This window comes from Cariama cristata, unplaced genomic scaffold, assembly GCF_000690535.1.
Source record: "Cariama cristata isolate BGI_N322 unplaced genomic scaffold, ASM69053v1 scaffold16527, whole genome shotgun sequence".
Classification (NCBI taxonomy): domain Eukaryota; kingdom Metazoa; phylum Chordata; class Aves; order Cariamiformes; family Cariamidae; genus Cariama; species Cariama cristata.
Window position 1 is genome coordinate 40,611 of NW_009628528.1, and position 21,592 is coordinate 62,202.

Sequence of the window (21,592 nt, forward strand, 5' to 3'; positions counted from 1 at the left end):
GATCAGAAGATCAACTTCAGAAGAACAGAAATGCATGTGCAAGCAGGCTGCACACTTGGCACCTGAGTTAAGTGTCAGTGTTGGATAGGATGGAGTCTAGGCGCTAGTCCCCACTGTGGTCAGCTCAGTGCCTTTCACTAACTTCACAAAAAAAGCATAAATAAAAAATAACAGAACAAATGCTTCCTAATGTATGCAGGCCAGGGGTCTACGATCCTAATACTCGCACTCTTTCTAATAAAAGCATGTTTTGCTCAGTAGATCTGCCACTGAATAAGGTGTCATTCTATATGACTGTATCTGTAAACACACACATACACATATACACAAAGGGACCGTGACAAAGAGGCTTACTATAAAGGCAATGATTTAATAAAAGATCAAATTTTAGATTAGTTACATCAAATGGAAGCATCATCAACAAAAATGTATGGGTCTGATTCTGCTTTCACACAAGCTTCGTGACAGCATAGTCACAGTCTCTTCTACCTGGACTTATAGTCCAAGGGAGTTAGGATGAGTAAGATCAGAGTCAAGCTAATTATGATGTGATGACGTGACATATGTTCATAGACAGTTCCAGTAAACCCCACAGGTAATATTGTTTTCCACTTTTAAAATGGCAGCATTAAAAACAATGACATAAACAGCAACGATAAGGGAGAGAAGACAGGAGAGAGAAGACAATAAGACAGAAAAGACAAGGACAGAGAAGAGAAGGCAGAGAGGGCATATTTTAATGAAATTATTTATTTAGCACTGTCATTTTTCAGCAAGTCCAAATTTACTTCCAGTTACAATATTCTCCTTAAAATTAAATACTTACCCCTGGAGTTAAGAACAAGTTGAGATTTTTGTGGAGGAGAACTTGATTCTGAGGATTTCCTCGACAGAAATTCTGAAGAAAAGTGTGGGCTAGATTCATAACTTCATTCATCTTTTCATCACTCTGCAGAAAGAAAAGACAAACAAAATCAGCTGGGTGTACCTAAACATACTTGTTAAAACCGCACAACGTGAATTCAGCCAGGAACAAACCAACTCTCCTGAGCCTTTACAGGGCAGGACTTCTCCCTCTGGCAAAAGCAACTGCTCTAGTTTCCTTCAGAGTCCGTTAGTGGCTGTACCTCACTCTGAATCGACTTGACCATAGGGAGTCACAGGTAAAAGCACAAACTCAAACTAAGATTTCCTCATACATGGTTATAATTTCCTAGTTCAAAAAAGTGCTAAGTGGCTTGATTTTCAAAAAAAGCTCTCTAGCCTGCATTACTTTTAAGCTTTTGAAAAGCTTTGGCTTTTATATAGCTACATATAGAAACAGATGTATGCGTGCGTGTGTGTGTACACCTACACGAATATATATGTTCACACACATACTCGCACACAAATATATGTCTAGTTTCATCGTCCTTTTATATTCCTCTTATATAGTATTCTAACTATGATTTGATGAACCATCTATACAGACAAGCACTATTTTACTGATGACAGCTGAACCCAGTGACTATATCATGACATTAGTGCGTAACACTCAGGAAAACGTAGCCCAGAAGAGGTTTTATCTCCTCTCAATGCTTCCTATAAGATCTAGAAAGATGTGCTCTTTGAAAGGCTATCTAGATCATTCATTTGTATGCTCAATGCCACCAAAGCAGTACAAAAATCACATTATCTTCCAAAAAACTTGCAAATGGAACTAGGTTAGAGGCTTCACCACAGAAAAAAAGAAATTATTTCAGACTTGATCCTTGAAAGCTTTTTGTCCACCTTATGTATCTACAATAGCACTCACATCAGTACTCAACAGTGGAACTTAGATACTCTGCCAGAAGCTCCATTAAATCAATACTTCTTACTGTGCAGTGACTGCAGATCTAAGGTTTGCCTATTTCAGGAATAGGATGATAGCACAGTGGCATCCGGGTACCTGAGGCAGTAAACATTAAGTTCTTAATAAAACCTGTTCTATGCAGGCAGCCATATTTAAACTTAGGCCCAAACCCATTATTCTTAAGGCAGAAAATGGCATCATCATTTCATGTTTGTAGCATAGTTGACTGAATTAAGCTTAAAGAAATATTCACATTGATTCTTGGGCCTCTTGAGGCCTTTCCCTTTATTAAGTTCATGTTATTTACCACTAAAATTATGAGAATAACCTTTTCATAGGGTATCTGCAGAAGGTCCAAGACTACCAAGTGGGCGCCCATATTTTTCAGCAATCGTTGCTGTTGATTCCGACATTTTTTATTCTGAACACACAGTTTGCTGAGTCGAATCAAAATCTATAAATAAATAAACAAATAAATAAGCCTGCAAGCAAGCAAAGAACCAGTCATGTCACACAAAACCAAGCAAAACCACATTCTTTCAAAATAATTACTAAATCTACTTATCAAACAAGTATGTCAAGCAAGTTTCTTAGCAGATATACCAACCTCTTTAACAATATTGTAGTTATTGCTTTTATTGCTGTCTATCTGGGGTTTTTTGGTCCCATCCTGTATTGGACTCAAGATATTTGACTCCTGTAACAAAGAACACACAAAAAGTGGAGATCTATTGCAATTTCCTCAACATGAACTAACTATATTTAACAACAGCAAGTGAGGAAGTATTACAGCAACTCATAGAGAACAGATAAAACACAAATAATAAAGACTTGTTTATTCTTTATCCACTGGTCCAGTGAGTGAAAAGATTGACATTCAAATCCTTCGTTTCAAATTTCCAACACGATTTGAGATAATTACTATATGTCTTCATGCTTCTGATCCTCCTAAAAAAGAATACGTCCCTAAATCCCAGACTAGACATCCCAAGAAATTTAGATACTATGAGAATAGGGACAATAAGTGTATTTCAATAGCCACCACTTGTTCCAAAAATCTCTAATACAGCTAGAAAGATTACAAAGTCAGTGTATGTGAACATTAAAAAGCCTGGAGAAAGCTTAAGATGACCTCTACAGTTCAGATAAGTAGGGTGGAGTTCTCAGCAGTACAGGAACAAATAGCACGTGGAAATTAGAGATGTTTGTCCAATGAAGAGGACACTTCTGTCCTTATCTATGAATGATGCAGAAAAGGATTTAAAAACAAATGAGAACCTTATGTTAAACTGCAACATCCAGTCATGACGCCATATGCTCTGGGCCTTGGCTCTTAGAAAGCCCCAGCTGGGTATGATAAATAAGAGAGATCAAGTCAGTAAGTAACTGCCAACACCCACGCACCTTTCCATGCATATCTCGATCAAAACACATAAGAACATCTACACAAATACTGCTACTTAGAATACTGGCAGTGGGTTTGGTTTTTTTTTTATGCTGCTAGCTATGGTAAGCCTTTCTTAACTGGAAACACAAAGAATTGAAAGATTGGACTTTGGATGCTGCAATTATTAAGCATGTAGAAAAACAGTAGCAGATCTTGAGACTGCCTCACAATATAACCACAAGGATATAAACCAGTGTAATAGCACAAAAAAAGAAGAAACAGGTGTGCTTCTGAGTTTCATTGTGTCCTCAAACTTCCTACTGTTTTAGAGAAGAGAATTATGCTAAAACATACACATGCATGCCAATCTGAATGTTTACACCTCTTGAAACCTCTCTCTGAACTTTCTTAGCTGATGGTGAAGATGAGGAGTTCTATAAATCCCATCTGGCCTTAATTTCCAGTGGGGCAAGAACAGCTGCACCACTTGGCCATGGAAGCTGTTTATAACAGTGTCAGCACCGCTGTTCAGCGTGGTCATGTTGATCTATGCAATAACAGTGGATTTTTATTTGTTTAGGTTTGTTAGTATGCATGCTGCCTTCTCTCTAGCTGTTTGAATCAATACTTTGGAAGATATTTCAGGCTCTTTGCTATAATTAACCACCCTCCTCTGTTCTGGGACTGTGGGTGAACCAAGATTAATTTACCTGTTACTTTTATCAGCATTCTTCCTCAATCAAAGTAGTTTTATAATCCATGTGAACTATATGTCTTATCTGGAAGTGCTGATCAGCATTAAACTGCTGAATCTGTCCTTTCTCTTAACAAAATAAAAACCTGTTTATTGAATCCATAAGAGTATACCAGGGATGTAGTTATCAAGAGATAATCACACCACTGGGATACCAGCGACACTCAGTTGCATATCTTGCCTCATTACACCCCATGACAGACATTCTCTGTCACACTTTTCCATAGGGGACAGGGAGTCACAGAGATGGCACTGAGAAAGGTTCTCATCCAAGTACCCCACCTTTAGGAAATGGTATTTTCTGAAAAAGACTACTTCCTCTATTCATTAAATTCCTCGGATATCACCCTGCATCAGTCTTAGGATCCTTTCTTTCTACCCCCCAAATGGCGGCCCAGATTCCAGCATTCAGTCCGAGCAGGTCCCCACCGCTGAAACAGTCTCACTCATCTCAGCAGGACAGCTGTGCAAGGCAGAAGTCAGTGTCACGCAGGCACAGTTTTGCCCTCGCCAGGCTGTATTTATTTACCAGGGGAATGAGGGACACTCTCAGAAGTTTCAGTTCACCATCTCAACCTATATATGATGTTTCAGGAGATGTTTGTTTAAACATTTCCAGAACCAAAGCAAACTGCCACAGACCAGAAAAGGAGGAGAGCAGGGGAACACCAGGCGCTTAAGGGTGCTGAAAGTTTATACCACTTGAAACCTCGCTGAACTTTCTCAGCAGATGGTGAAGATGAGTTGTTCTATAAATGCCACTGCACTGTATTTCAGCTTCACCTGAGAGTCCTTTCACTGAGACTGCCTATTTCTCCTCCTCAGATCTGTGTTTCTGGTGCTGCAACACCAATGCATCCTCCAGTGATAGGACAATAAAGACCACACTTTCCATAGTTCATGGTATCTATACAGACTCATAACACCCTTACTAGATATAACCAAGAAAACAGGCTTTATCTGCTTTTCCCTTCTCAAGCCAGGCTCAGTTATGTGAGACCAATTTCAGCATTTCTTCCTAATCCTATATGATGTCTAATTTATGTCTGACCTAACTCCAAGCACTCTTTCATATAATTCTGATCTCCAGTTCTTATCAAGATGATCTTGCATGGATGTAAGATTTGTTGTGTGTTGTTTTTCCTGTGGAGAACTCTGTATACTTTATTTAGAAGAACACTGCCTTTTTTCTACAAATCTCATTTCTGGAGTCATATGACTGCAAAAAAAGAAAAAAAGAAAGTAAAGTCTCTAGCCCCACCAGGTTATGATAGAGAGGTGGAAGCAACTACCCACAAAGACTCAGAAGCGTAAGGGCAAAAAAAGATACCTGATTTTTTAAAATACTTATGCCAATCTTGCAATGTGCTTCAGTGAGGACAGAAACTTGGGCTTAACATAACACTGTTCTGGAACGTAATTTAAGCCCTTAAGCGCACTTTAATGTTGTTTGGAAAAAATCAAGCACAGGCAAATGAAGCATATTCCCTAGAGGTTCATCCAGCTCAGTACTGAATACCCAGCATCCATTCCAAGAAAGCATGGGATCTCAGAGGGATGTTTATCTGCTTGAAGCTAGCCACCTGCTTCACATATTGTAGGTTATGACCAGCACCTCACCTCTTACGTCTGACTTAAGATCTCAAAGAGAGTATTCACTATCTAAAGTAGTTTTGCCAGGTAAAAACATTTCCTGACTGTTAAAGAATAATTTAACAGGGAGGGGAAATAATGGACAAGATTCTGAGCTATTGTAACCTGGCGCAGCTCTCATGGAATTACCATCAGATGATCTAACCAGTTGTGCAGATTACATATTACTGTTCTGATACAACACTCTCTTAAATCTGCCAGAGATAATATTGTGCATTTATTCAAGTACTGCTAATCCATACAGACCCACAGATGCCTCATGGGAAAAAAACACTAAAAAATATCCCATTTAGAGATGCTTCTTTTTCAAGTACATTGTTTTGTCCCCTCCTCCTGGAGTTTCTTTGCTATCAGGGCTATCTGTAGGAATAAAAAGGAACTTATTATACTTTTAAAATGTATTACAGCTAAAAAACCTTGTAAATATCCTGCTGCAATTCTGTATCTTGTTTCCCCATTACCTTTTCCGTTCATTAAATAGACAAAGGAATATGTTCTTTCCTACTAGAGCTATGCTTGAGGAAAGAAAGTAGAAAATCCCACATACTTAACCCAAAGTGCAGATTCCTCCCCAGTTCTGACACCACTAAACTCAGCTAAGAGTTTCAGAGAAATCTGAGAAAGAGTGGAACCGGTACTGTCCCAAGAAATTGTATTTCTCCCTTGAAGTGTTGGATTTTCCCCCACATAAAGCCACCTAAAATCTGCTTTACCATCTGAAAGGCCAAGTGTGTATCATAGATATCTGCAAACATCCTCTCTCTTCTCAATGGCTCCTACTTTTTCTCAGTGCATTGGCTTCAGTGCTGTATAATCTCCACTTGGCTTCCTACTAAGCATCCCCTTGTGGCTTCCTTGCCCATTTTCTTGCCACCAGGGAAGACTCTACCACGGACGACAATAAGGAAAGTGCTGTGTCAGAAATCACAGTTGTTCATCTCTCCCCACTTCCTCTGATGAAAATGGAAAAGTGGGAATAAATATTGGTGGGAAAGCCTGCTCTATCTACTGTTATGCCACAAACCTCAACCATAGCCACTCTTGCAACACTTTGCATTTTCTTGAAGACTCATACTAGATTTAGGTGATTATATGAGGACCTCAGTTTTCACTAAAAAAAAAACTAAAAAGAAAAACAGCAATTAAATTAAAAAAAAAAAATCAGGTCTTTGTGGTTCCAGATTCAAGTTCTGAAGTTTCTCAAATCACAGTATATCCCAAGAGTGCAGTATGACAAGAGTCAAAATAACAAAAAAATCACGTTAGTTCACCTACAAAATCTCAATATTAAGTCAGTTTTATGTTTGGTGGACAGTGGAATTACTTGTAAAGTTTCAAAATACGGGTTTGATTGCACTCCTCTCCCCCAGTTGCAGGAACAGATACTGCCTACTCCTCCTTTCTTCCAGCAAGTCAACACAACTGCCAACATGTGATCCCTAGATTACTTCCTTGGCAACAGAGTGATGCTGTATACTGTGGCTTGCTCACTAGCCAGAAAAAAGGCAGCTCTGTGACATAAGAACAGAGTTACTAAAAGCAGCATGAGAGAATATTGAACGCTGATAAAGAGGTTTTATTTCCTATTCTGTCTATTCCTAAAGCTCAGCCAGAATTCTGCATATTCTCACTTTGCTACTTTAACCAGACCACAAATTTACAGTTTTTCATTAAACTACCTACCAATAGTGAAACAATTCTAACAGCAAAGGCTTTAAACGCACCTCTATTGGTTCTTCTCCCCCTTTTGTTTGATTGTCGCCCACCTCTCCACTCTCATAATTGCTGCTCTTCTCAACCCACAATTCTGATTTTTCTACAGTCAGACGTAGCTGATCAAGATCAGCCTTGATTTGCTTGTAGTTATCAACATCTTGATTAGACACCAGCAACTGAACCTGGAAATACAGAAAATTGTAAAGCAATTACAGCAGTAGTACCAGCACTTATGCCTGGGTAATTTGCTTGACAGTTTCCATTCCAAGCCCCTCTTTTCAGGTGCTTTATGTAACCTTCCCTATGAATTGAAACATGGCGCATGCAGGCTTTTTAGTCCCCCTTCATCAAAAACCTTTAACAGAGCCAGAGACTGTAGTTGCCCAAAACAGGATATTTATAACATTCACAACATCCTCTCGCCTTCTCTAATTCACTGTGAAACATTTTCAGCACAAGCACAGATTTACAAGCTCTTGAGTTCTATGCAGTTAGCTCTGATGCACTGATTATGATCCTCATGGTATTAAAACAACACAGTAACATAGTATTAAAGCAATACAGTTAGAAACAGCTTATCCCATCAGCACAGTACTTCACAAGGAAAAAAAGCATGATATGACAAGGAATCAGGACATCCAAAGAAAAGTCAGAATGGCCAGCAACTTTGATGATCACCTACATCATCATAATCAAATATTGAAAGATAACAGACTTTAACACTGTTAGGTCAGCTTAGAAAAACTTGTTTGAATATAGCTCACAAGCTGACTTTCAGGTTCATGTAATTTCCCACCATCTCAGTGGCTGCCTCTTACTAAGATTAATATCATTTATTCTTTTTTTTGTACTGCTCAAATTCTCTGGGGTTTTTTCCACTGTTATTTGTAGTTCTTGATTTAGCATGATCTACAGATTTCCTTCTTTGTAATGCTCTTTGTTCTAAGATTATTAATGAAGATAATATTCAAAAAAACTAACAACAATTTGTACAGCAAATCAATAAGCACTATTAAGAAATTATATTAATGTAAAAGAATAAGGTCACATGGTAGACAAGAACACTGATAGGGACATTCTTTAAAAAATCACGACATGCAGGCAAATATTCACTATTTTGTAATATAAAGTTTTCATAATCTTCTCTCAGCTTGGTAAAACCTTGTTATTTTACAGAATTTATGAATGCTGCTCATCCACAGACATTCATATTCCATGTTCTCTATAATGTTTTTTCTTTATTTGTCAATTAGCCTTTTCCATCATTTATGAAAACACGTTAAGATATATATATATAATATATATATAAAAACCTGGCAAGTTTATGCAACTAATCAGCATGGCCTAACTAACAATCTGGTGGGAGACCGTTATGCTACACTGCAAAAACATTAAACAAAAGCTTTCCAGGTCTTTATCATTCATCTGTTTTTAAACAAGAGAAAGCTCCACATCTTACACAACAATGAGACAACATGCTATCAAACTCCTGAAGTAAGCATCAGATGGTCTTATCAACATGTTATATAGGGTTACATAACAGAGATGTCTCTGTCATCCAGCCCCATGACATCAAATCCCCCCATCCTAAGCCACTGACACATGGAACCTCTACATGCACCATTACCAAGCAGAAAGAATAAAAGCTGAAAACAGGCTTTATTTATTATTTTTAAAGGGCTCCATCACTGTTTTTCTGTTACTTGGACACATCTGTATCAGGCAGTGGAGCACAATGCAAAGACAACTGAATTAGAACTAGAAACACCACATGAATAACAAGAGAGCTTTATACTCAGCCTAAGTAGCCCTGAAGACAGGAAAGTCTTATTGCTGACACCGGTACGCTGCTTGCAGAACATGAGCTACTAACTCGGTCTCTGAGGGATTGCTACATCACATCTCGCTGCGAGATGCGTGTGTCCCTCCTGTCACCATGGACCTATGGTTTCAGTAATGGATGCAATGCCAGAAATAACTATTTCTGGGTGCACAACTATAATATACACTAGCACATATGGTCAACTAACAACCAAACAATAAAAATCTCTGCTGAATTTGGACCTCTAAGGAAGTAACACTGTCATGCTACAAACAGGTAAATAAAGCAGCCTTTGGAAAGACTTTCCCCACAGTCAGTTTCCTGGAATACCGCTATGCCCATGCATACCTGTTTAAATGCTTGCAAAACTTCTGCTCTCTGGCTGAAGTGCTTAAATAGCAGGTGCAGAGCACCTGAGAGCAAAGGAGGGTAGTCATGCATGATGAGGTGAATGAGGACCCGTAAAAAAGTTCTGCCTCCTTCATCATCAAGCTGAACTGCATTCTTCTCCTTTCTGCAATAGAAATGGAAAAAAAGGACCAAATAAAGTAAAATAAAAAAAAATAAAAACTTTTACATAAATATGCCTGTACACACAATCTTAATTTGATAGAGCTCTTAAAACCAAATCAAATACACTACAGGGTGAAAACTATAAACATCACTAATGTATTAGAACTTCAATCCTACAGTTATATGCTATTGCAGCAATCTTGTAGCAGACTGGACACCACCAAATGAAAGTAAGTATGAAATGTGTCAAATATTGTGATTAAAATCCATATTGCAAAAACATTAATTTATGTCTTGGATAAGTTATGCCAAGCTCATAGCCAATCCAAATTAATTGAAGTGAACAGCATTTCATCAGAGATTAATTTGGCCCATTCCTTTTTGCTTCTTCCCATTCCAGCTGCTATTAAAATTTCATTTAAGAAAAAATAAGGTCAAAAATAGTAAGAATTGCCAAAAGCATCGTATTTCTGGAATCATATTCATAATCTGGAATTGTAGAAAGCAGATTTACACTTAACATATCAAAGCAGAAATAATGTTTCCAAGAAACATTTCAGTCTCTCTGTTCATTTTAAAGATGCAGATGCCAAGGGCTGTGTGTTGTTTTACATTATGGGAGTTCAGGGAGAGGACTGGAGGCATTGCTTGTGCTGGTAAAGATTTAGAATGCATAAGGGACTGAGAGAGGAAAGATCAGAGTGCCCATATCGCAGATCCTTCTCCCTAGCTCCGAGAAAAACTTTAAAGTCTATGGCCTTGTCTAAATGGAATTAATTTTTATTGGTATAATTATAATTATACCCATAAAATTAAACCAATATAGTGATAATGGTAATAACTCTCCAGTGCGGATATTTTCTGTGCTTTTTTTATTTGTTTGCGGTGTAGCTGAAATTACTTCCAAAATTCTGCAAGCATAACTTGTGATCTACAGGCCTCTGGTGGTCCAGAAGATCATGGCAAGCGGTCCACAGCTGTTTTGAGCAGTCATATGAAAGATTATTGACATAACTTTCTAAATAGGTTCAAACACAAGGGGCAATGACAACAGGTCATGCGGTCTACGAGAAATACTGAGGGTCAACAGTAACCTACTGACACAAGAAATCTGAGGCTACAGCCATAAGGTACACCAGAAAAAGGCCTTTCTTTAAAAGCATTCATGTGAGGCATAAGATAAATACATAATTAGGGTTTTTTAGCCCAATACACCTGTACGCCATTCCCCAGTTGCCTTTGGGAACATGACAAAAACTTTCTAACAGCTCTCTTCCAACTAAGAGGGTGGTCATTTCCAATCCCATGGCCATCCATACCAACTGGGCTGTTCGCCCGTTTGAAATCCAGGTCTTTCCTGGCACTCTTCTGTCTATGTATAGGTTATGTAATAAGATGCAGCCAAAGGAAGAGAAAGAGGTATGAAAACAAGCACAGAATAAAAAGATTGTCTATGAGAAATATCGACATGAACAAACAGATATACATAGAGAGGTAAAACTTCAGAGAATATACCTGCCAGCAAACATGGTTTCAGCCTGAGCTGCAATTTCATCTATGTCAGGAACAACTGCTGGAAAAAAAATCAAAATAAGAATTTAAAAAGCCAGTGATCATTGTTTAATCTGCCCAGCAAAATGGACCTCTGTTCCTCTTTAAAGTAGTTGTTATCAAGTAAAGGTCTAACTATGCATTCCTCAGCTAGGCAAAATTCACTAACTGCAAGAGTAGTAGGGAAGAAACAGCACACGGGTCATAGTTACATTATGTATTACTATTACTGAGGAAGAGCCAAACTGTAATGATGAACCAGAGTCCCACGGTGCTAGGAGCTGTACAAACCACCACCAGCGACCCACAAATGACACAGAATATGAAATTTTTACATTTTTTTTTTTGTTAGATGAGCCAACTTCCACAAAGCAGACACATGAACTTTTAGAGTATTTATCATAAACCAAATCATTTACCACACCATCATTTTGCTTTAGAATAGCTTTAATATACCTTACTACTTAAGACTTTAGTATTCCTTAGCCACCCCTCTGTTATAGAGCACCTGCAATTAAAGCAATTCTCCCCTACTTGCAGGTGATCACACAGACAGCAGTCAGCCTTTTCAGTACTTCTGTGTGCACAGGAATGTTCCCTGGAAAGCCACTCCAGTCTCATACCACATTCACCTCATTCAAATCTGTCCTTATCCAGCCCCAACTATTTTTTCATGATCCACCCTCCACTATATTTGTCATCGTGCAGTGTTTTGGGAAGAGTATAAATAAGAGAATAAATTGTCATCATGGGAAAAAGGAATCACATTTTTGTTAGAAGAGGACAGGCCAGCAAAAACCTTATTTTTATGGCGTTCCTTAAAATTTTCATTTTTCCACAAGCTTTTCAACTTTAAGCAGCATGAATCTTTCTGGCATAGTTGAGTTCATTGTTTGCAGCAGTCTACACAGAATTATTTTACATTGCAATACAATTGCGACATTTACCTGAGGCGATGCCTGGTGTGTCAGGTGGGGATGTTGTAGAGCAATCAACATTTTCATTGTTTTCCCCAAACTCCCTCTTATAGATAGACAGCATGTAGGATATTCTATAGTCCAGTCTAACACTGAGAATAAACTACAAGAAAAAAAAATTTAAATAAGACTTTTCTTCTGCCACTTGATGACATGGGTTAGGATTTTTCTGTGGTGGAAAGCACAGGGATACTTTATTTTAAGTAAATTATTTTAACTATGTCCACTATGAAAAAAGAACCCATTACATCCATCAACTTTGTGATTTCTTTCTTCACTCCAACCATCCTGAGACATACAGAACTCTACCCCACCGCTATCCCACCAAGCAGCAGACTGGGTTTGTCCAGGGACTCCAGTACCCTGTCCTGTCCTCATTGCCTGCAAGCCAGATCAGTACATTCAAATCCATGTTGAAACCAATTATTTCATCTTTAACCTAGACTTTTAATGCCCCATGAAGACAAGAAGGGGAGTGGGATTGAGAGTAAAGATGACAGGCTCAAGGCTCACCCTCTCAGATGCCCAACAGCCAAGGGCAGTGGCACTGCAGTAACTCCAGGCTCCCATGGAGCCAAGCGCAAGCCTGGTGGTGTCTTTTGTTACATTGCTAATGATCTGCTGAGGATGTGAGGAGTAAATAGCATTTCCTTCATCAGCTCCTAGTAGTGTTGCCAGCACGCAGCAAAAAAACCCAACAGTTTGGCTTTGGAAGCTACCACTGTAACGGTAGCAGAGAGTGCTTTGCTTTCTTCTAATTGTTGGTGCCTTTTGTTCCTCAGCTGTGAAATCAGAAACTCACACAGGAAAAATCCTAATTCAAAGCTGGAAGTGCTGCTTTTATATTGGAGTAGTGAGGAAAATAACTAGGCTGGAAATATGAGTACCAATTTAAAGACTGACACCTATACATCCAACACTTCAACAGCTGACTGCCCGTCAACTGAGTTTCGGTGTTTCCCATACTTACGCTCCTCGCCCACAGTAAATGCAAGCATACAATGAAACAGGTTTAAGATCATTTAACATAATTTACAATCAGTGGGGATGAAAGCACACGTGTTAAGTTACCAAGACTCAGGCGACAGGTAATGATCTAGCAAATGGTGGCAACTGATCTCCAACTGAAGTCAGACAAGCTTCCCAGATCCAGAATACGATTAAGAGAATTTGACAAGGATTATACCATCCAAAAGCAAATAAAATGTCAGTTTAAGAATCAATATCTTGTCTTTAAAATTTTCAAATAAAAAAGCAAAAACACAGGTTTATTTTGGTTCCATGATCAAGTTACCCTATAATTGTACAAGCAACATTTTTAAAAATAGAAATTTCCCAAGTCCACACATAGTCAACCAAGTCTATCAGGCCATCTGTTTAATTCTGGCTGATGGCAGAATGGAAACTCTGAAGTAAAAAATGCCTTTATTTAAAGCAATAAGAGGATATCTTGAGAATTAAATTATTATAAACTGAAATATTTCTTAGAATAGAATAGTTTTAAACACCATTGTACTAGTTATGTATGATAATACAATAAATCTAAAATATTCTTACTTGCCTTTTAGGGTAATAGCACAGGAATGATTTAAATTAATCTTCTTTCATTGCATATTAAACGAAACTGAATTACTTTGTATTTCTTGTGAACTAAGATCATATATATGCACATTTACTGTGATTCACCCAACATATGACAATTTGCTAATCTGCAGTAATGTGACCGTGTGACTAAACCATAATTAACAAGCCACAGATTAAGTAACAAATTAGGATTAAATGCTCTCCAATTCCAGGTGCTCTTGCACCAAATGTGCTGTGAAAAAGGAAAGGATGAGACAAAATGTGATTCTCTTGCCTGTGAGCAGCCAGGGAATGCACAGGACAAGGTTGGTGTCCTGGAATCATTCTCCTAGGCATCAACCAGTACAGCAAGACAGAATGGAGAGAAACTCAGTCAAAAAAACAAATGAAAATGAGAAGCAACACACATGAATGGTATTCTTTAGGGGATATAACTTTGTAACACTCTATCCTTCACCGTAAGTCTTAAACTAAAGGAGCTCTGGAACCAAAGTATGCAGTATTGAGGATACCCTAACAATGGACAGTGTTTCAGATGACAAGTAATTAAGGTAAATCTAAATCATTTATAAGCAGTCAGAACAAATGGAATCCTTCAAAAGCAACAATAGTACCAAAAGATCCACAGAATTTATAGAAAACACTGAAACATTCCTTCAGGGCATAAGTATTGCAGAAACTAGGATTTGATATACAGAACACACATGTGCCACTTCACTTACTAATAGCACAAAGTGAAAATTGTATCTCAGGGGGCATGCTAGTGCCATATAGCTTGTCAGTTCAGCTGGGAGAAAATCATAGCAGCCCACAGACTATTCTCAAACAGTGGAAATCTGAAACAGACTTCAAAAGTGCAAGGCCTTGCATGACTTCAGTGGGTCTAGGTCCAATTCTGCCCTTCATCAAACTACTGCAACAGAAGAGTCAAATACTAAAGTCAAGCAAGCTACCCCAGTATAAAACGAGTGTTAATGAGAATGGAAACAGACACACTCTCTTCAGAAAACATTAGTGAGGCAGATTAAAGGACAAGTTCTGCCTTTTCACAGTTATAGTGACAGAGTTTCTACAGCATCTAGTTCCTTCAAAAGTGAAGCAGATGTAACGGAGTGAGGACCACAACTGTACAATTGTTCACACAGAGGCGTATTCTTCCTCATATCAAAGTGTTATTTTTACAATGAACAGCCCAGTGAATAGTAAGAACATAGGTAATAGTTATTCATGTAGTGGCAAGTTCTAAAGAACTGTGAAATGACTGCTATGTAATATTCCACCAATCATTATTACCTGCAAAATCTCAATGATTTTCAATTTGGTGTCCATTACAATCACATCTTCACTGTCTGAGGTGCTGGCTTGCTTGCTTACAATGAATAGCCCAGTGAATATTAAGAACATAGGTAATAGAACTTGCCACTACATGAATAACTAAAGAACTGTGAAATGACTGCTATGTAATATTCCACCAATCATTATTACCTGCAAAATCTCAATGATTTTCAATTTGGTGTCCATTACAATCACATCTTCACTGTCTGAGGTGCTGGCTTGCTTGCTTGGGTGAATGCTTGGCTGTACATCAGGGGCACTGATGGGAAATATAGACCCTCTGCTCAGTACCATTTGGGTCATCATCTCTCCTACACCATGGATGGTCCTCATGACATTGTTTCCTATGCATTAAACAAAAACACGTATATGTTTGCCATGAGTAAAGCTTGCTTGCAAAGCTATACATCACACACATAACCATGTCATCAAACCCCTTTACAATCTTAACAGGCATATTGAAAAACAAGTCCTCAATTCCTGTTCAAAACTCAGGAGAAGGAATTCATTCAAATTACCCAGCAGTTTAGGGACAAATTTTCTACACTGATTTTCCAAGAGATCATTTCTTACAGGTCAACAAATGGAAAAGATGCCAAAATATTTCTATAGCTCTGTTAACACATTCAAGAAATCAAAAAAGGTAGAGCAAAAGAATCTTAATAGTTCACCTAATCCATTCCTTTGTCTGAAGGCATATTATCTACATCTAAGACCATTTCTGAAAGAAATTTGTTTCACCTGTTTTTAAGAATATTTCAGCATTGCATAACCCATGTGATACAGCATCTCTAGGCAAGCAATTCCAGTACTTGACTATGTTTATTGTTAGAAAACTTTTATTGGTATTTTCATTTATATCAGCTATTGCTGCAGTTTATGACCTTGCTTTGTAGACAAATGAGAGGAGTTCATTTTCCATGCCTACTCCCACTGATGTCTTCACCATGACGGCTGGACATAATATATGTGCTTGACAGTAAGGTTGCTTTTGGCAGTGCAGAAGCTGGAAGCAGACTACCCAAGTATCTTCTATGTCGCACTAAGAGAGTAAAGATTTGAGGCTGTGTAAATCTGATCAATCTCTGTATGCGGTCCAAATGACAGGCCACAAACCAAAGACAACTCACACAACTAGCCAACCATCCCCCTTCAAAAAAGTCCCAGGAGAACGTCAGACCCTGAAGGCTGTCCTGAAGGTCAAACTAGTTAGCTGTAATCACAGGGCCCTTCATAAGTTATACCTGGGGGGGAAAAACTATTTTACACTCACATGGCAAAAAACTTCATCCAGTCTAGTTGCAATGTTACCACTGATGCCAGTTCAGCAAAATCTATCAAGAAATACCATCTGTTCCCATAAATTATACTGGTCTGTCTTTATAATGAATTTTGATATGAAAAGCATCTCAGTGAATCAATGACTATCTTCTTCCAAAGGTGGGGAGAAGAAAGAATGAAAGTATCACGCTACCTACCTACATGAATCAGTTTCCTTTCTTGCAAAGCACAGATCAGAATGAATGGAGGAAAGGAAGGGAGAGATAGCATCTCTTTGCAGAAAAGTGTTAAGACCTGGACTACACCAAAGGCAAACAAAAGAATGCAGGAAATGTAGCTTTGCTGAAGTAAGCCTGAACAGTTCTTATATGTCTTTTAGTACTCTTTAATCACCATGCAACTAACAAGTTTACTCACACTGAAGAGACCCTCTTCCCAGATAATCTGCTGTAAAAAGCCAAAGCTGTATTTTATTTCGTTAGCAATATTCTCCTCTTATGCCCTTCTTACTTCAATCCATAGAGCTCAAGTACTGCATGCAGGGAAGGAGGATGCCTTCAGCCCTGGCTTTAAAAGGAAAACACACAAAGAATTTGCTTTTTCAAAGTGAATGAGGTAGATTAGTGTCACGTTTGAGGTCCCATTCTGCATCCAGTCTAGCATGCAGTCACTCTGAATTGATCTTTTGAAAGTAATACTTCAAGTCTCTACAAAGAAGGAAAAAAATGTATTTCTGACTTTGCATGACGTTAGGAAAAAAAGCTAGAAGTCAAACTAAGGGCTAGATCCTCACATTAGGCAGGCACAGAAAGTTCTCCTAACTGCTTACACCAGCATAGAGCAACTAAAATCATTACAAATACCCTTCTTGCTGCAAAATGAAAATGGTGCATTTTCCTTTCAAATCAAACAGCTGGGGAATAACATAGTATGGATCTCTCTTTCTCTCCCTCCCCACCCCCTCTCTCCCAGTGTGCTAAACATTCATTTGCATTGACTATCATTCAGTACACCCGTGTAAAGCTAGATTACTAAGTGGAGGATCTTCAACTCTTAATAGCTTCAGTTAAACTGACTTTCTGCCTCTTCTTCATCTTCAAACCATGAAATAAATGACCTCATTCATATCATCCTGTCCTTAATGCTGACTGATAAGCCCACAACAAGACCTATAGGTTGTGCAGCTGCTTCGCGGCTTGTAATACCCCTACTCTACATCTCAGTTGAGAAATCATCATCCTCTCTCATCATCTTTTGAAAACAACATGTTTTCAAAATCGCTTTCACTCTGTTGTACAGAGGGGAATATAAATAGAGGCACTGCTATTTGGAAAGCTCGGGAATTCTTTATCAAACAACTTGAGTCAATGGGGTTATCAGCTGATAATTAAAACACTTAAGCTTAACACAAGTCCAGGAGATATTCTTCCCAAAAACTAGATACAACTGTGGCTTGTCCCAAATGAGGAAGAAGAATTTCCCTTGATCTTGAAAAGTTCCTGCCCACCCTTCAAGACTGAAGTCGAATCAGTGTAAAGTTAATAAAAAAGGTAGTGCCTTTTGGACAAGGAGTCAGATAACGTCATGGGTGGACCTCATGTTCTTGGAGAAGGAAAACTGGGATTTTGCGTACAGCATACATCTTGCTTATTTCTCAGCTATCACTGGTGTGCTGCACAGGCACCGCAGGCAACAGGATTCAACTCCATGACTAAGGAATCACTCTCTCTGCATTTCAGGAGCACCTCTATAAATGAGGAGGCTACTTTCTCCATCTCTAAAAAGGACAGTGAGAGGCCTGATATAACAAAAGACTGGGAGGCACTTAGCTAATGTGATGATGGAGCCTATAAAAGCATTCAGGAAATAAAAAGAAATTAGATGACTGCTGTCCTTTCCCCTTAACCTGCAGAACACCAGTGGTAAAAGATGGTACAAACCAGTGAGCGGTAGCTATTAAACTGCTTCCCAACAGCATCGGTAACAAGGATAAACCCTCTGTCCACAACAGTCCTTTACTATTGACCTTCATACAACTGATCTAAACAGCTAGAGGCAGGAAAGAAAAGGAGGATTGAGGTGGTACTTACTATCAGTGCTATTTCAAAATGTATTTCATTAAAGCATAGGAAAGGATTTTAGTAAGAGAAAAGTCTGTTTAATCCAGTTTAGTATTTACAGCTGAAGTGGGTAATGACTCAATACTGCATTATTTCTGTCACTAACGGCAGAGAGACAAGGTGTCATGGGTAAACCCATCTTGGAAAACTTTTTAACTAACTGCCTGATGCTATTATTTTTAATTAACTCAGAGCAGTCTTTGGGAGAACGTTCCCAGAGTGAACATAATACAGCAACTGGAGCAATTCAGCACTCTTTTCAGGAAAGATATTTTAACAACTATGTTTTGTAGGGTGCTTATGAAATGTAACCATCTCTTAGGAGTAGACAGCAGTCAACCAGCATATCCATGCATGGCAATGAAGCAGCTGACAGCGGCTCAACACTGGGAGGAACTGCTCTATATTCTTCAAAAGAAGCCATGAGGATCATTCACATACATAAAGAGTAGGCAGTAGCTTCTCTTCCAAAATATCTCCCCGCAATCAGCACTCATGGTGTTCAGTGTTATCTGTGCAGCCTTGGAAGTCTAGACAATGTTAAGCATGGATTTAAATCTATCACTCACAAACATCAGGGCACGAGTCTCTGAGGTAAGGTATTGTCCTGGTTTTGGCTGGGATAGAGTTAATTTTCTTCCTAGCAGCTGGTACACTGCTGTGTTTTGGATTTAGTGTGAGAACAATGTTGTTAACACACTGATGTTTTAGTTAGAGTAAGCACTACTTAGCAACAAGTCAACAACTTTTCAGTTTCCCCATGCTCTGCCAGTGAGGAGGTGCACAAGGAGTTGGGAGGGGACACAGCTGGGACAGCTGTCCCCAATGACCCAAGGGATATCCCAGACCATATGACATCATGCTCAACATATAAAACTGGGGGAAGAGGAAGGAAGTGGGGGACATTCGGAGGATGGCATTCGTCTTCTCAAGTAACCATTACACATGATGGAGCCCTGCTTTCCTGGAGATGGCTGAACATCTGTGTGCCCATGGGACATGGTGAATGAATTCCTCCTTTTGCTTTGCTTGCGCATGCAGCTTTTGCTTTCCCCATTAAACTATCTTTATCTCAACCCACAAGTTTTCTCACTTTTATCCTTCTGACTTTCTCCCCCATCCCACCAGAGGGGAGTGAGCGAGTAGGGCTTAGTTGCTGGCTGGGGTTAAACCATAACAGGCATGCAGAAAGGTTACTGTGGCTTAAAAAGTGACTGACTGAATGTCAGCTAAGCTTGCAACAATGCAAGACAAAATACACTGGCTCAATAAAGAAGATTTAAGTCTTAGTACATATGCACACAATGACTAAAATAACGGAGCTCTGATCTTAGTTACAGCTCCAAAGTGCTTCCTGAATACCAATGCCCAAGGAAAAATGAACTTACTGCCTCATCTAGTTAACTGAGCTAAATCAGGAGAGATAGCAAGCAGATGTGAACCCTGATTACTTTTGTGTGCACTTTGCTAGGGATAAGTGAAGAGAAGCCTGAGCTGTGCCTTCATATGGTACTGCCACCCTTAACCTGCTGACCTCCATCATTTGTTGTCTTCTTTGAGGTCAAGGTATTAACATTTATATACAGCTGAGAAGCATGTCAGGGAGAGAACGGTCATTGCAATGTTGTACGGTGCCAGTGTGTGCAACCAACCACTTATCTCACTGGGAAACCACTGCAAAAGTGCTCAGAGCTGTGACTGACCAACAGAGGAAAAGAATGCAAGGCAATCTCCATGAATCTTCTTCCATTTTTCCAATTTTCCCTTCCTCTCCCCAGTTCTTCCTCTCTGCTCCTCCCTCTCCCAAGACAAGTCAGATTCCAAGAACCTTCCATAAAGTAGTGGACCCATCAGAAATGCCTCCTCCTGAACGTACAGTCTCACAAGGTTAGGCCAATGGAAGAGTGAAATCACTGTACACACAAGTGGTAATTTAAAGGAGCTGCAGATTCACAGGCACTGAAAGAACAGCAAAAAAGAGAATGCTTGTCATGTTTTGAAAAGACAACTGTGCATCCCCTTTTCATTACTTTTTATTACAGTGATCACAACTTCCTAATGAATATCAGTTTCTGTCACAAAACTGTAGCACATAATCTCATACAATTTGGCACGATTGACAACACAGCGGCCTCTCTGAGAAGAAAGGCTTTTCAGAGGAGTCAATTACGGGAAAAAAATAACAACCACCCAAGTAATCGAAACAGTGGATAATTTGACACTTCATTTTCTACATAAACATATTTTCTTGATAAGTCATTTACTGGTTGCAAAAATTCTAAAAGTAGAATATAAAAGTAAACAACAATCTGCTATGTAATACGGTATGGATGGTAAGTGACAAAATACCATATTCAGAAAGAAAAACAACTGTCAGAGGCAGCTGGCAATTCATGCCTTTTCTTCAAATTGTTCCTAGCCGATTGCTATGCAGCATCCTCAGTTTGTTCTCCAGTACCCACGGCATTTTAGGCATTTCACAAACAGTGCAGAGAACCGTGTGGTAGCTGAACGTGAATACACAATGGACAGACTCAAAGGCTGGCAGAATCCCTTACAGCAAGGGATATCTACTCCATAGATATCCCCAAGGCACCAGTGAACTGACTTGCAGCCTTGTTTATTTAAAAATTAACTATATGCACCTGATCTGGTCCCTAGTTGCCACAGAGGGACAGAGTCTGCTCTTACTAACATTATTGTTCAGTCTTCCTCAACACAGATACAGGAAAGATGGATTCCCAGGACTCAATTTTCAAAACTGCTCAGCCATTTTTAGCTCAAACAGTTTTCCACAGTGCTCATCTCCCTACTCAGAAATGTAAAAAGTGCCTATATTTTCAAAAGGATTTTAACACCCAGCAGCTCTCATTAGGGACTGGAGAAGCTGGATGCCCAATGTTTCTGGAAACTAAGTACCTAAACAGAAGCTGACATAAGATGAGTTCTCCAAGAAATCTGATACTTAATGACCAGAAAAGACAAATGTACATGCATCCACTGCTCCAACAACTTCATTAACCTGTCCATAAAAGCCCAATGCATTCTTCAATCTTGCTTATATG

General features: G+C 39.0%; 1 protein-coding gene across 1 annotated transcript in view; it reads right to left on the reverse strand.

The window, feature by feature from the left end:
* LOC104165279 (inositol 1,4,5-trisphosphate receptor type 2-like) overlaps positions 1–15,470 on the reverse strand; it is a gene marked incomplete at both ends in the record, with an annotated part of 41,934 nt that extends 26,464 nt beyond the window's left edge. The window contains 8 exons of the mRNA XM_009704856.1: positions 827–949; positions 2,163–2,288; positions 2,442–2,531; positions 7,353–7,526; positions 9,515–9,680; positions 11,195–11,252; positions 12,178–12,310; positions 15,277–15,470. Of these exons, the coding sequence (XP_009703158.1) occupies positions 827–949; positions 2,163–2,288; positions 2,442–2,531; positions 7,353–7,526; positions 9,515–9,680; positions 11,195–11,252; positions 12,178–12,310; positions 15,277–15,470 (1,064 nt within the window). The remainder of the gene's footprint in view (positions 1–826; positions 950–2,162; positions 2,289–2,441; positions 2,532–7,352; positions 7,527–9,514; positions 9,681–11,194; positions 11,253–12,177; positions 12,311–15,276) is intronic.
* Between the last annotated feature and the right edge of the window lie 6,122 nt (positions 15,471–21,592).